The 17,008-nt window shown below is 35.6% G+C and overlaps 1 protein-coding gene across 1 annotated transcript; it reads left to right on the top strand.

The window, feature by feature from the left end:
• The first annotated feature begins 734 nt into the window (after positions 1–734).
• LOC134575280 (zinc finger protein 484-like) lies at positions 735–16,744 on the top strand. The gene is made up of 2 exons (XM_063434544.1): positions 735–777; positions 14,362–16,744. Exon 2 carries the CDS (start codon positions 14,506–14,508, stop codon positions 15,400–15,402), a length of 897 nt encoding a protein of 298 aa, XP_063290614.1. The 5' UTR covers positions 735–777; positions 14,362–14,505; the 3' UTR covers positions 15,403–16,744.
• The last annotated feature ends 264 nt before the right edge of the window (positions 16,745–17,008 follow it).

The raw sequence follows: 17,008 nt of genomic DNA, 5'->3' as shown, positions 1-17,008 counted from the left end.
TTATCTGTATAATAACCTCCTATAATATATCCATTATCTCTGTATAATAACCTCCCTATAATATATCCATTATCTCTGTATAATAACCTCCTATAATATATCCATTATCTCTGTATAATAACCTCCTATAATATATCCATTATCTCTGTATAATAACCTCCCTGTAATATATACATTATCTCTGTATAATAACCTCCTATAATATATCCATTATCTGTATAATAACCTCCCTATAATATATCCATTATCTCTGTATAATAACCTCCTATAATATATCCATTATCTCTGTATAATAACCTCCTATAATATATACATTATCTCTGTATAATAACCTCCCTATAATATATCCATTATCTCTGTATAATAACCTCCCTATAATATATCCATTATCTCTGTATAATAACCTTCCTATAATATATCCATTATCTCTGTATAATAACCTCCTATAATATATCCATTATCTCTGTATAATAACCTCCTATAATATATCCATTATCTCTGTATAATAACCTTCCTATAATATATCCATTATCTCTGTATAATAACCTCCCTATAATATATCCATTATCTCTGTATAATATTATGGTAATATTTCTGCCAGAATCCAACATGGCCGCTGAGGCTTCTTCCTGTCTCCATAGTAACTGGGGCTCAGAACTGTTACGGATTGTGAGCTGTAACTACATCTCCCGTGATGCTCCGGGTGGGGCTGAGCCATTATTCTAGCTGGGCGTGACGTAGACGGATTTGGGGGAGATCTATTTCCTGGTTCTGGAGGTAGGTGTGTGAGAGTCCTATAATAATAATAATAATAATAACCAGCCCTCCCTCCTCCTTCCTATAATAATAATAATAATAACCAGCCCTCCCTTCTCCTTCCTATAATAATAATAATAATAATAACCAGCCCTCCCTTCTCCTTCCTATAATAATAATAATAATAATAATAATAACCAGCCCTCCCTCCTCCTTCCTATAATAATAATAATAATAACCAGCCCTCCCTCCTCCTTCCTATAATAATAATAATAATAATAATAACCTGCCCTCCCTCCTCCTTCCTATAATAATAATAATAATAATAATAACCTGCCCTCCCTCCTCCTTCCTATAATAATAATAATAATAACTTGCCCTCCCTCCTCCTTCCTATAATAATAATAATAATAATAATAATAATAATAACCAGCCCTCCCTCCTCCTTCCTATAATAATAATAATAATAATAATAATAATAATAATAATAACCAGCCCTCCCTCCTCCTTCCTATAATAATAATAATAATAACCAGCCCTCCCTCCTCCTTCCTATAATAATAATAATAATAATAACCAGCCCTCCCTCCTCCTTCCTATAATAATAATAATAATAATAACCAGCCCTCCCTTCTCCTTCCTATAATAATAATAATAATAACCAGCCCTCCCTCCTCCTTCCTATAATAATAATAATAATAATAATAATAACCTGCCCTCCCTTCTCCTTCCTATAATAATAATAATAATAATAACCAGCCCTCCCTCCTCCTTCCTATAATAATAATAATAATAATAACCAGCCCTCCCTCCTCCTTCCTATAATAATAATAATAATAATAATAATAACCTGCCCTCCCTTCTCCTTCCTATAATAATAATAATAATAATAACCAGCCCTCCCTCCTCCTTCCTATAATAATAATAATAATAATAATAATAACCTGCCCTCCCTTCTCCTTCCTATAATAATAATAATAATAATAATAACCAGCCCTCCCTCCTCCTTCCTATAATAATAATAATAATAACCAGCCCTCCCTCCTCCTTCCTATAATAATAATAATAATAATAATAATAATAACCAGCCCTCCCTCCTCCTTCCTATAATAATAATAATAATAATAACCAGCCCTCCCTCCTCCTTCCTATAATAATAATAATAATAATAATAACCAGCCCTCCCTTCTCCTTCCTATAATAATAATAATAATAACCAGCCCTCCCTCCTCCTTCCTATAATAATAATAATAATAACCAGCCCTCCCTCCTCCTTCCTATAATAATAATAATAATAATAATAACCAGCCCTCCCTTCTCCTTCCTATAATAATAATAATAATAACCAGCCCTCCCTCCTCCTTCCTATAATAATAATAATAATAATAACCAGCCCTCCCTTCTCCTTCCTATAATAATAATAATAATAACCAGCCCTCCCTCCTCCTTCCTATAATAATAATAATAATAATAACCAGCCCTCCCTTCTCCTTCCTATAATAATAATAATAATAACCAGCCCTCCCTCCTCCTTCCTATAATAATAATAATAATAACTTGCCCTCCCTCCTCCTTCCTATAATAATAATAATAACCAGCCCTCCCTTCTCCTTCCTATAATAATAATAATAATAATAATAATAACCAGCCCTCCCTCCTCCTTCCTATAATAATAATAATAATAATAACCAGCCCTCCCTCCTCCTTCCTATAATAATAATAATAATAACTTGCCCTCCCTCCTCCTTCCTATAATAATAATAATAATAATAACCAGCCCTCCCTCCTCCTTCCTATAATAATAATAATAATAATAACCAGCCCTCCCTTCTCCTTCCTATAATAATAATAATAATAACCAGCCCTCCCTTCTCCTTCCTATAATAATAATAACTTGCCCTCCCTCCTCCTTCCTATAATAATAATAATAATAATAACCAGCCCTCCCTCCTCCTTCCTATAATAATAATAATAATAATAACCTGCCCTCCCTCCTCCTTCCTATAATAATAATAATAATAATAATAACCAGCCCTCCCTCCTCCTTCCTATAATAATAATAATAATAACCAGCCCTCCCTCCTCCTTCCTATAATAATAATAATAATAACCAGCCCTCCCTCCTCCTTCCTATAATAATAATAATAATAACCAGCCCTCCCTTCTCCTTCCTATAATAATAATAATAATAACCAGCCCTCCCTCCTCCTTCCTATAATAATAATAATAATAATAATAATAATAACCAGCCCTCCCTCCTCCTTCCTATAATAATAATAATAATAATAATAATAATAACCAGCCCTCCCTTCTCCTTCCTATAATAATAATAATAATAACCAGCCCTCCCTCCTCCTTCCTATAATAATAATAATAATAATAATAACCAGCCCTCCCTCCTCCTTCCTATAATAATAATAATAATAACCAGCCCTCCCTCCTCCTTCCTATAATAATAATAATAATAATAACCAGCCCTCCCTCCTCCTTCCTATAATAATAATAATAATAATAACCAGCCCTCCCTTCTCCTTCCTATAATAATAATAATAATAATAATAATAACCAGCCCTCCCTCCTCCTTCCTATAATAATAATAATAATAACCAGCCCTCCCTCCTCCTTCCTATAATAATAATAATAATAATAATAACCAGCCCTCCCTTCTCCTTCCTATAATAATAATAATAATAATAATAATAATAATAATAATAATAATAACCAGCCCTCCCTCCTCCTTCCTATAATAATAATAATAATAACCAGCCCTCCCTTCTCCTTCCTATAATAATAATAATAATAATAATAACCAGCCCTCCCTCCTCCTTCCTATAATAATAATAATAATAACCAGCCCTCCCTCCTCCTTCCTATAATAATAATAATAATAACCAGCCCTCCCTCCTCCTTCCTATAATAATAATAATAATAATAACCAGCCCTCCCTTCTCCTTCCTATAATAATAATAATAATAACCAGCCCTCCCTCCTCCTTCCTATAATAATAATAATAATAATAATAACCAGCCCTCCCTCCTCCTTCCTATAATAATAATAATAATAATAATAATAATAATAACCAGCCCTCCCTCCTCCTTCCTATAATAATAATAATAATAACCAGCCCTCCCTCCTCCTTCCTATAATAATAATAATAATAACCAGCCCTCCCTCCTCCTTCCTATAATAATAATGATAATAATAACCAGCCCTCCCTTCTCCTTCCTATAATAATAATAATAATAATAATAACCAGCCCTCCCTCCTCCTTCCTATAATAATAATAATAATAACCAGCCCTCCCTCCTCCTTCCTATAATAATAATAATAATAACCAGCCCTCCCTCCTCCTTCCTATAATAATAATAATAATAATAATAATAATAACCAGCCCTCCCTTCTCCTTCCTATAATAATAATAATAATAATAATAATAATAATAATAATAACCAGCCCTCCCTCCTCCTTCCTATAATAATAATAATAATAATAATAATAACCAGCCCTCCCTCCTCCTTCCTATAATAATAATAATAATAACCAGCCCTCCCTCCTCCTTCCTATAATAATAATAATAATAATAATAATAACCAGCCCTCCCTCCTCCTTCCTATAATAATAATAATAATAATAATAACCAGCCCTCCCTCCTCCTTCCTATAATAATAATGATAATAATAACCAGCCCTCCCTTCTCCTTCCTATAATAATAATAATAATAATAACCAGCCCTCCCTCCTCCTTCCTATAATAATAATAATAATAACCAGCCCTCCCTCCTCCTTCCTATAATAATAATAATAATAACCAGCCCTCCCTCCTCCTTCCTATAATAATAATAATAATAATAACCAGCCCTCCCTTCTCCTTCCTATAATAATAATAATAATAATAATAATAACCAGCCCTCCCTCCTCCTTCCTATAATAATAATAATAATAACCAGCCCTCCCTCCTCCTTCCTATAATAATAATAATAATAATAATAATAACCAGCCCTCCCTCCTCCTTCCTATAGTAATAATAATAATAATAACCTGCCCTCCCTCCTCCTTCCTATAATAATAATAATAACCAGCCCTCCCTTCTCCTTCCTATAATAATAATAATAATAATAATAATAACCAGCCCTCCCTCCTCCTTCCTATAATAATAATAATAATAATAACCAGCCCTCCCTCCTCCTTCCTATAATAATAATAATAATAATAACCAGCCCTCCCTCCTCCTTCCTATAATAATAATAATAATAACCAGCCCTCCCTCCTCCTTCCTATAATAATAATAATAATAACCAGCCCTCCCTTCTCCTTCCTATAATAATAATAATAATAATAATAACCAGCCCTCCCTCCTCCTTCCTATAATAATAATAATAACCAGCCCTCCCTCCTCCTTCCTATAATAATAATAATAACCAGCCCTCCCTTCTCCTTCCTATAATAATAATAATAATAACCAGCCCTCCCTCCTCCTTCCTATAATAATAATAATAATAATAATAATAACCAGCCCTCCCTCCTCCTTCCTATAGTAATAATAATAATAATAACCTGCCCTCCCTCCTCCTTCCTATAATAATAATAATAACCAGCCCTCCCTTCTCCTTCCTATAATAATAATAATAATAATAATAACCAGCCCTCCCTCCTCCTTCCTATAATAATAATAATAATAACCAGCCCTCCCTCCTCCTTCCTATAATAATAATAATAATAACCAGCCCTCCCTCCTCCTTCCTATAATAATAATAATAATAACCAGCCCTCCCTCCTCCTTCCTATAATAATAATAATAATAATAATAACCAGCCCTCCCTCCTCCTTCCTATAATAATAATAATAATAACCAGCCCTCCCTCCTCCTTCCTATAATAATAATAATAATAATAATAATAATAACCAGCCCTCCCTCCTCCTTCCTATAATAATAATAATAATAATAACCAGCCCTCCCTCCTCCTTCCTATAATAATAATGATAATAATAACCAGCCCTCCCTTCTCCTTCCTATAATAATAATAATAATAATAACCAGCCCTCCCTCCTCCTTCCTATAATAATAATAATAATAACCAGCCCTCCCTCCTCCTTCCTATAATAATAATAATAATAACCAGCCCTCCCTCCTCCTTCCTATAATAATAATAATAACCAGCCCTCCCTTCTCCTTCCTATAATAATAATAATAATAATAATAATAATAATAACCAGCCCTCCCTCCTCCTTCCTATAATAATAATAATAATAACCAGCCCTCCCTCCTCCTTCCTATAATAATAATAATAATAATAATAACCAGCCCTCCCTCCTCCTTCCTATAGTAATAATAATAATAATAACCTGCCCTCCCTCCTCCTTCCTATAATAATAATAATAACCAGCCCTCCCTTCTCCTTCCTATAATAATAATAATAATAATAATAACCAGCCCTCCCTCCTCCTTCCTATAATAATAATAATAATAACCAGCCCTCCCTCCTCCTTCCTATAATAATAATAATAATAACCAGCCCTCCCTCCTCCTTCCTATAATAATAATAATAATAACCAGCCCTCCCTCCTCCTTCCTATAATAATAATAATAATAACCAGCCCTCCCTTCTCCTTCCTATAATAATAATAATAATAATAATAATAACCAGCCCTCCCTCCTCCTTCCTATAATAATAATAATAACCAGCCCTCCCTCCTCCTTCCTATAATAATAATAATAACCAGCCCTCCCTTCTCCTTCCTATAATAATAATAATAATAACCAGCCCTCCCTCCTCCTTCCTATAATAATAATAATAATAATAATAATAATAATAACCAGCCCTCCCTCCTCCTTCCTATAGTAATAATAATAATAATAACCTGCCCTCCCTCCTCCTTCCTATAATAATAATAATAACCAGCCCTCCCTTCTCCTTCCTATAATAATAATAATAATAATAATAATAACCAGCCCTCCCTCCTCCTTCCTTTAATAATAATAATAATAATAACCAGCCCTCCCTCCTCCTTCCTATAATAATAATAATAATAACCAGCCCTCCCTCCTCCTTCCTATAATAATAATAATAATAACCAGCCCTCCCTCCTCCTTCCTATAATAATAATAATAATAACCAGCCCTCCCTTCTCCTTCCTATAATAATAATAATAATAATAACCAGCCCTCCCTCCTCCTTCCTATAATAATAATAATAATAACCAGCCCTCCCTCCTCCTTCCTATAATAATAATAATAACCAGCCCTCCCTTCTCCTTCCTATAATAATAATAATAATAATAACCAGCCCTCCCTCCTCCTTCCTATAATAATAATAATAATAACCAGCCCTCCCTCCTCCTTCCTATAATAATAATAATAACCAGCCCTCCCTCCTCCTTCCTATAATAATAATAATAATAATAATAATAATAACCAGCCCTCCCTCCTCCTTCCTATAATAATAATAATAATAATAATAACCAGCCCTCCCTCCTCCTTCCTATAATAATAATAATAATAACTTGCCCTCCCTCCTCCTTCCTATAATAATAATAATAATAATAATAATAACCAGCCCTCCCTCCTCCTTCCTATAATAATAATAATAATAATAATAATAACCAGCCCTCCCTTCTCCTTCCTATAATAATAATAATAATAACCAGCCCTCCCTCCTCCTTCCTATAATAATAATAATAATAATAATAATAATAATAACCAGCCCTCCCTCCTCATTCCTATAATAATAATAATAATAATAATAATAATAACCAGCCCTCCCTTCTCCTTCCTATAATAATAATAATAATAATAACCAGCCCTCCCTCCTCCTTCCTATAATAATAATAATAACCAGCCCTCCCTTCTCCTTCCTATAATAATAATAATAATAATAACCAGCCCTCCCTCCTCCTTCCTATAATAATAATAATAATAATAATAACCAGCCCTCCCTCCTCCTTCCTATAATAATAATAATAATAATAACCAGCCCTCCCTCCTCCTTCCTATAATAATAATAATAATAACCAGCCCTCCTTCCTATAATAATAATAATAATAATAATAATAATAATAATAACCAGCCCTCCCTCCTCCTTCCTATAATAATAATAATAATAACCAGCCCTCCCTCCTCCTTCCTATAATAATAAATAATAATAATAACCTGCCCTCCCTCCTCCTTCCTATAATAATAATAATAATAACCAGCCCTCCCTCCTCCTTCCTATAATAATAATAATAATAACCAGCCCTCCCTTCTCCTTCCTATAATAATAATAATAATAATAACCAGCCCTCCCTCCTCCTTCCTATAATAATAATAATAATAATAACCAGCCCTCCCTTCTCCTTCCTATAATAATAATAATAATAATAATAACCAGCCCTCCCTCCTCCTTCCTATAATAATAATAATAATAATAATAATAATAATAATAACCAGCCCTCCCTTCTCCTTCCTATAATAATAATAATAATAATAATAACCAGCCCTCCCTCCTCCTTCCTATAATAATAAATAATAATAATAACCTGCCCTCCCTCCTCCTTCCTATAATAATAATAATAATAATAACCAGCCCTCCCTCCTCCTTCCTATAATAATAATAATAATAACCAGCCCTCCCTTCTCCTTCCTATAATAATAATAATAATAATAACCAGCCCTCCCTCCTCCTTCCTATAATAATAATAATAATAATAACCAGCCCTCCCTTCTCCTTCCTATAATAATAATAATAATAATAATAATAATAATAATAATAACCAGCCCTCCCGCCTCCTTCCTATAATAATAATAATAACCAGCCCTCCCTTCTCCTTCCTATAATAATAATAATAATAACCAGCCCTCCCTCCTCCTTCCTATAATAATAATAATAATAATAACCAGCCCTCCCTCCTCCTTCCTATAATAATAATAACAATAACCAGCCCTCCCTCCTCCTTCCTATAATAATAATAATAATAATAATAATAACCAGCCCTCCCTTCTCCTTCCTATAATAATAATAATAATAATAACCAGCCCTCCCTCCTCCTTCCTATAATAATAATAATAATAATAATAACCAGCCCTCCCTCCTCCTTCCTATAATAATAATAATAATAATAATAATAATAATAATAACCAGCCCTCCCTCCTCCTTCCTATAATAATAATAATAATAATAACCAGCCCTCCCTCCTCCTTCCTATAATAATAATAATAATAATAATAATAATAATAATAATAATAATAACCAGCCCTCCCTCCTCCTTCCTATAATAATAATAATAATAATAATAACCAGCCCTCCCTCCTCCTTCCTATAATAATAATAATAATAATAATAATAACCAGCCCTCCCTCCTCCTTCCTATAATAATAATAATAATAATAATAATAATAATAACCAGCCCTCCCTCCTCCTTCCTATAATAATAATAATAATAATAATAATAACCAGCCCTCCCTTCTCCTTCCTATAATAATAATAATAATAATAACCAGCCCTCCCTTCTCCTTCCTATAATAATAATAATAATAATAATAATAACCAGCCCTCCCTCCTCCTTCCTATAATAATAATAATAATAACCAGCCCTCCCTCCTCCTTCCTATAATAATAATAATAATAACCAGCCCTCCCTCCTCCTTCCTATAATAATAATAATAATAACCAGCCCTCCCTCCTCCTTCCTATAATAATAATAATAATAACCAGCCCTCCCTCCTCCTTCCTATAATAATAATAATAATAATAATAATAACCAGCCCTCCCTCCTCCTTCCTATAATAATAATAATAATAACTTGCCCTCCCTCCTCCTTCCTATAATAATAATAATAATAATAACCAGCCCTCCCTCCTCCTTCCTATAATAATAATAATAATAATAACCAGCCCTCCCTCCTCCTTCCTATAATAATAATAATAATAATAATAACCAGCCCTCCCTTCTCCTTCCTATAATAATAATAATAATAATAATAATAATAACCAGCCCTCCCTTCTCCTTCCTATAATAATAATAATAATAATAATAACCAGCCCTCCCTCCTCCTTCCTATAATAATAATAATAATAACCAGCCCTCCCTCCTCCTTCCTATAATAATAATAATAATAACCAGCCCTCCCTCCTCCTTCCTATAATAATAATAATAATAATAATAACCAGCCCTCCCTTCTCCTTCCTATAATAATAATAATAATAACCAGCCCTCCCTCCTCCTTCCTATAATAATAATAATAATAACCAGCCCTCCCTCCTCCTTCCTATAATAATAATAATAATAATAACCAGCCCTCCCTTCTCCTTCCTATAATAATAATAATAATAATAATAATAATAACCAGACCTCCCTCCTCCTTCCTATAATAATAATAATAATAACCAGCCCTCCCTCCTCCTTCCTATAATAATAATAATAATAATAATAATAACCAGCCCTCCCTTCTCCTTCCTATAATAATAATAATAATAATAACCAGCCCTCCCTCCTCCTTCCTATAATAATAATAATAATAATAACCAGCCCTCCCTCCTCCTTCCTATAATAATAATAATAATAATAACCTGCCCTCCCTCCTCCTTCCTATAATAATAATAATAACCAGCCCTCCCTTCTCCTTCCTATAATAATAATAATAATAATAATAACCAGCCCTCCCTCCTCCTTCCTATAATAATAATAATAATAACCAGCCCTCCCTCCTCCTTCCTATAATAATAATAATAATAATAATAACCAGCCCTCCCTCCTCCTTCCTATAATAATAATAATAATAATAATAACAATAACCAGCCCTCCCTTCTCCTTCCTATAATAATAATAATAATAATAATAACCAGCCCTCCCTTCTCCTTCCTATAATAATAATAATAATAATAATAACCAGCCCTCCCTCCTTCCTATAATAATAATAATAATAACCAGCCCTCCCTCCTCCTTCCTATAATAATAATAATAATAATAATAATAATAATAATAACCAGCCCTCCCTCCTCCTTCCTATAATAATAATAATAATAACTTGCCCTCCCTCCTCCTTCCTATAATAATAATAATAATAATAATAATAATAATAACCAGCCCTCCCTCCTCCTTCCTATAATAATAATAATAATAATAATAATAATAATAATAACCAGCCCTCCCTTCTCCTTCCTATAATAATAATAATAATAACCAGCCCTCCCTCCTCCTTCCTATAATAATAATAATAATAACCAGCCCTCCCTCCTCCTTCCTATAATAATAATAATAATAATAATAACCAGCCCTCCCTTCTCCTTCCTATAATAATAATAATAATAATAATAACCAGCCCTCCCTCCTCCTTCCTATAATAATAATAATAACCAGCCCTCCCTTCTCCTTCCTATAATAATAATAATAATAATAATAACCAGCCCTCCCTCCTCCTTCCTATAATAATAAATAATAATAATAACCTGCCCTCCCTCCTCCTTCCTATAATAATAATAATAATAATAATAACCAGCCCTCCCTCCTCCTTCCTATAATAATAATAATAATAACCAGCCCTCCCTCCTCCTTCCTATAATAATAATAATAATAACCAGCCCTCCTTCCTATAATAATAATAATAATAATAATAATAACCAGCCCTCCCTCCTCCTTCCTATAATAATAATAATAATAACCAGCCCTCCCTCCTCCTTCCTATAATAATAAATAATAATAATAACCTGCCCTCCCTCCTCCTTCCTATAATAATAATAATAATAACCAGCCCTCCCTCCTCCTTCCTATAATAATAATAATAATAATAATAACCAGCCCTCCCTTCTCCTTCCTATAATAATAATAATAATAATAATAACCAGCCCTCCCTCCTCCTTCCTATAATAATAATAATAATAATAACCAGCCCTCCCTCCTCCTTCCTATAATAATAATAATAATAATAACCAGCCCTCCCTTCTCCTTCCTATAATAATAATAATAATAATAATAATAATAACCAGCCCTCCCTTCTCCTTCCTATAATAATAATAATAATAATAATAACCAGCCCTCCCTTCTCCTTCCTATAATAATAATAATAATAATAATAATAACCAGCCCTCCCTTCTCCTTCCTATAATAATAATAATAATAATAACCAGCCCTCCCTTCCCCTTCCTATAATAATAATAATAATAACCAGCCCTCCCTTCTCCTTCCTATAATAATAATAATAATAATAACCAGCCCTCCCTTCTCCTTCCTATAATAATAATAATAATAATAACCAGCCCTCCCTCCTCCTTCCTATAATAATAATAATAACCAGCCCTCCCGCCTCCTTCCTATAATAATAATAATAACCAGCCCTCCCGCCTCCTTCCTATAATAATAATAATAGCCAGCCCTCCCGCCTCCTTCCTATAATAATAATAATAATAACCTGCCCTCCCTCCTCCTTCCTATAATAATAATAACCAGCCCTCCCTTCTCCTTCCTATAATAATAATAATAATAATAATAACCAGCCCTCCCTTCTCCTTCCTATAATAATAATAATAATAATAATAACCAGCCCTCCCTTCTCCTTCCTATAATAATATTTTTTATTTTTTTTCACTTCTTTATTTTTATTGTGCATGGGATTACAACGGCTTCCACAAGCGCAGTAGTATTTGAACATAGATAAGTTATGCGTTAAACTTGCACATTTTTACATTTAGTAGTTTATATAGTTGGATTGTGGTAAAGAATCACTGGTTGGAGATTCGCATTTTGTTTATAGCTCATAAATGTTAGTCAGGTATGCCTAGGTTGAGTAGGTGTATAATATTGGTTAGTCTGTGAAGGTCTAGGCGGATGCTGAGGGGGTTTAAGCCGTTTATTGGCTTACGTTTGGTTGGTGGAGGCTGAGGGACCCCTATAGAAGTGCTACATAGTAGTTCCATGGGTAGCATGGGTCGTTCCTTGGGGGTTTGGAGACGTTGTGCGTGTGGATTCGCTATGTGTAGGGCGTTACGTCTGACTGAGCAGTCTCCGTACGCAGCCGATTTTCAGGGAGAGTGATAGCAGTGTAGCTTATTGTGTGACAGGTGGGTTGGTAAGTACCGTACCTGTTGGCTAGCATAGACCCTGCCGTGTATGAGTGGGGCGGGGGGAGTGTGGGTGTGTGGGTCCCCCTGAGTGGTTCGCCCTCATCTGAGAGGGATGTTAGTGGGGGGTTGTGGGGGGTGGGTGCCATCTCGGTTCTTTATATTTTTGGGGTGTTTGTAGTTCGCTGTAGTGCGCCTTAAAGGCATATACATGAAATGAAATTGTTAAAATGTAAACACATTATAAAACATATTATAAGATACATTGTGAGGCGTTGAGCTCTGCGCGGGTTTTCGGGCCGCCTTGTCTATTTGTTTTAGCATGATACATGCTTAGTCCTGCCAGGGTTCCGATTCCTCGGATGTGGTGGCTCTTTTTGTGAACGGGGTTGTGGTCGCTGGGTCCCAGGTGTTGGGTGGCTTGTCTCGTGGTGCACTTATGGTCTGGTCTTCTATGCCTAATGATGCAAGGAAGGTGGGTATATCTGCCCCAGATTCTAGTGTGCGAACAGTCCTGTTGTGTGTAGCTAACAGGGTTCCAGAGGGTCCCATCGGTATGTTACTCCCACGGTCCTGAGTTGGGAGGTAACCGGTGCTAGTGATTTGCGCCATAGCAGTGTGGCTCGCGGAGTATGACGTCCCACACTTGGCCAGGTTTTGCCGTGGGCGAGCCTGGTATTCTGTGTGCTCTGTCAATGGATAGTTTCATGGCCGTTGGGTGGGATAGAATGGTCGCTAGCAGTCGTCTGATGTAATGTGGTAGCTCGTCTGCTGTGATGTTAGCTGGGACACCCCTTATCTTGATGTAATTGCGGCGTTGTCTGTCTTCAAAGGCCATCATCCTGAGTGATAGTGCTGATTGATGGACTTGTAGTTGGGTGACTGTGTCTTTAATTGTGGTCATTTCAGAAGTAATGTTGCTGATATTGGTTTCTGTTTGTGTCACCCTGCCTGTGACTGCCTGTATGTCTGATCTGACCCGCTGGATGTCTGCCAGCAGTGCTTTTAAATCTGCCTTGGTGGTCGGGGCAGTGTCATCATAGGGCTCTGGGGGTGAAGCCTGACCTGTCTGAGGGTCCTGTATGGCCCTTACCTCATTGCTTGTCCCTGTGGCCTCCAGGTGTGAGGGTTGCTGCGCATCCGTGGAGGGAGTTTTGACTGGTGCCGGTCTTTGCAGCATGGAGCCGATGTCTCTGCACTCTGCTGCCGTATTCGTTTTTTGGGACCGACGTCCCATTGCTGTCATCAGGGTTTGTCGTGGGGGCGAGGTGTCCAGTCTGTATTTCTGCTTGCATCACTTAGAAATTCCCCATTCACAGACTGATACTGGTATCTCGTCACCACCATCTTGTCCTGTACCACCTCCTTTGGCAATGTCCTAATCCCCATTATGTATGCCCAGTATGTTACTACACTGTTAGCGAAACCTCCTCTGTTCATCGTTTCCTCTTCCTTAGGTCCCAGGATAAGGAAAAATCAGCCTTCAGGCATTGCTAGTTAAACTAGATAATGAGACACAGTATATTTCTGATTATATATGGTTTTCCCTAATTCTATACATGTATATTTTTATAGATCTCATTTTGGAAGAAACATTCCCAGAAGACAACAGATTTATTTCAGGTTATTGGGGAATGGGTCACGTTTGTCCAAACTGCTTTCATTCCGGATCCTGTTCCTAGTGGTTATCATATCTGTCTTGGTTCAGTTGGATGTATAATGGAAAATAACAATTGTGCACAGAGTATTATACCTCCAAATTCTTTGGCCTCGAATGACAAAGAATGTCATTCCCACAATGAAGACAATCGCTTGGAATCCTTTTTTCACAGAAAAAAAGCTGTCAATGTACTTGAATATTCAGTGGTAATGGCCGGAGAAGATGATACAACCCCCAGTACTTATAGCACTGCGCTTGTAACGAATTGTAGCTCAGATCAAAATGATGAAATTATTAGTAATGAATTAATGGATACAGATGTACAAAGAACTCCATTGTTACAGAGTTCGTATGATTACAGCAATAACCTGGGGGAGTTGGATAATGTCAATAGACAAACAAGTCATCAGAAAGGATACAGAGAAGGTAAAAGCTTCATCTGCTCTGAATGTGGAATGTGTTTTGATAGACATTCAAACCTTCTTCGCCATGAACCGGTTCACACCGGTGAACGTCCTTTTGTTTGTATGGAGTGCAACAAGTCTTATACACAGAAAGCAGATTTGACTAGACATCAGAAGAGCCACACAGCTCTGAAAACCTACCCGTGTCGGGATTGTGGCTATCATTTTGATCACAAGGCTCAGCTTGTGATACATAGAAAAGCCCATAGAGGAAGAACGCAGTTCGCTTGCGCGGTCTGCGGAAAATGTTTCATTAAGCACTCCAACCTTCTTCTCCACCAGAAAGTTCACATGGAGCCAAAACCAGAACCAAAGCTTCTTGAATGTTTGTTATGTGATGAAAAGTTCATACACAAACGTGATCTTGCAAAACACAGAAGAGTTCACACTGGGGAAAAGTTCTTGTGCTTTAAATGTGGAGTACGTTTTTCTTGTATTTCAAGTCTTCATAGACATCAGAAGATTCACAAAAAGGATACAGCGACAGATTAATAAGACATCTTTACTTGTTATTTCTGATGTTTAAAGGAACACTATAGCACTAGGACCACAAAACTGTATTCCTGACGCTATCGTGTTCTTCTCTTTATATTCAGGGGCTCCCTTAACTTAAATACAAATTGGGGAAATTGGTATTACCATGGTTCCAGCTTCCAGATCCGTTACCTGTAACAACTTATCCTGCCTACGGCACCGTCTCACCCACATATCTAACAGTCCATTCCTGGTAGTGCAGTCAACTAGGTAGGCCACCACTAGAAATGTATTTATCCATGCAATGTAATCGTTGCAGTATCTACTAAACGGCAATGCTTTACATTGTGGGGTTAAAACTAAAGAACCACTGCACTCACTTAAAGTTGTCTGGGTGCCTTTTGTGGTCTTTTAGCGTGTGTAGATGTACATCTCATGTACGCATTCCACAAATTCTAAGAGTGCATTTACCCAACCTCAAAAACATAGAGTTGGATCCAAAGTACTTTTTTTCCCTTTTATTAAAGTACCAGTTTAGGCTCTTGTAGTACTCTACAGTATTGCAGTGGTAATTGTGTAAGTAGTACCCTGCACTGCTTTATGCTGAGGGTGGCTTATAACCGGAGTGATTTGTGGGAAACCATGGTACGATTGCTCTGAGCTTAGGAGACCCAATCACCCTGTGTGGCAGGGGACAACCTCCTTCTGGACTGGAAATTATGGAGTCATACATTTAAAAAATACCATAGAACAGAATTAGAAGCTCTGGATAGATGGAGTCTTCCAGCTGCTTATATCTACTGGGAAAGTGCAGGATCTTGAAGAACTCGAGATTACAATACGTATTGAGTTTGTTACTTTGTTATATGCTTTCTGCATATTTTCACTCCTTAGAGTGGCACTGTCTATTTTATGGTAATGATATATCATAATAGCACATCAACGCAAACTTAGTTAGTTGTTACTACTGCTTTCACTTCAATTGAATAAAGTTTTATTATATTGGGGTTAGTATTGAAAACAAGGCTGCGTTTGCATAACCATGATCCGTTGCAAATTCCAAATGTCCCATGATACCCTTCTCTTGACCTGTGACACGCAGGGAATCATAGGAAAATCTCGGTAGTGTCTGAAAGTGTAACAGACGTGAATGTTTTATATCTGCTTGTCCTGCACACACCACCCTACATCGTGCTTCAATAGCATTTACTTTAGAAACGGGACGAGGAACTGTCTTGTCAGAAGAACAGTAACAAGTTATCTTTAAATAGATTTTCAAACTCGAAGAGCCAATTAATGGGCTGTATTCAGATACTGGTTAATGTAATTAACAAAATATAACAATATGAACGCATATTTAAGCTCTGCGTTAAGAGCATTAGGTAATCGTTCCCACTGCTTTGTGGGTTAACTCACTATGTATTCTATTCCATGACACCCAACACACTATGTAAAACAATATATATATTTCTTGTTTTGTGTTAACCTCTTTTTTGTGAGCACTTACACAAACTCAAAATTAAACCAACGGAGCTTCCCTATGAATGGGCTCCACTGGGCACTGTGGGAAACCCTTCCTTACCATGTTATTGTATCTGTGTGAACTTGTCTGTCTAATGAGAGA

This window comes from Pelobates fuscus, chromosome 10 (genome assembly GCF_036172605.1).
Source record: "Pelobates fuscus isolate aPelFus1 chromosome 10, aPelFus1.pri, whole genome shotgun sequence".
Taxonomy (NCBI): domain Eukaryota; kingdom Metazoa; phylum Chordata; class Amphibia; order Anura; family Pelobatidae; genus Pelobates; species Pelobates fuscus.
The sequence above is the reverse complement of the archived record's forward strand: the minus strand, read 5'-3'. Positions and strand labels throughout refer to the sequence as shown.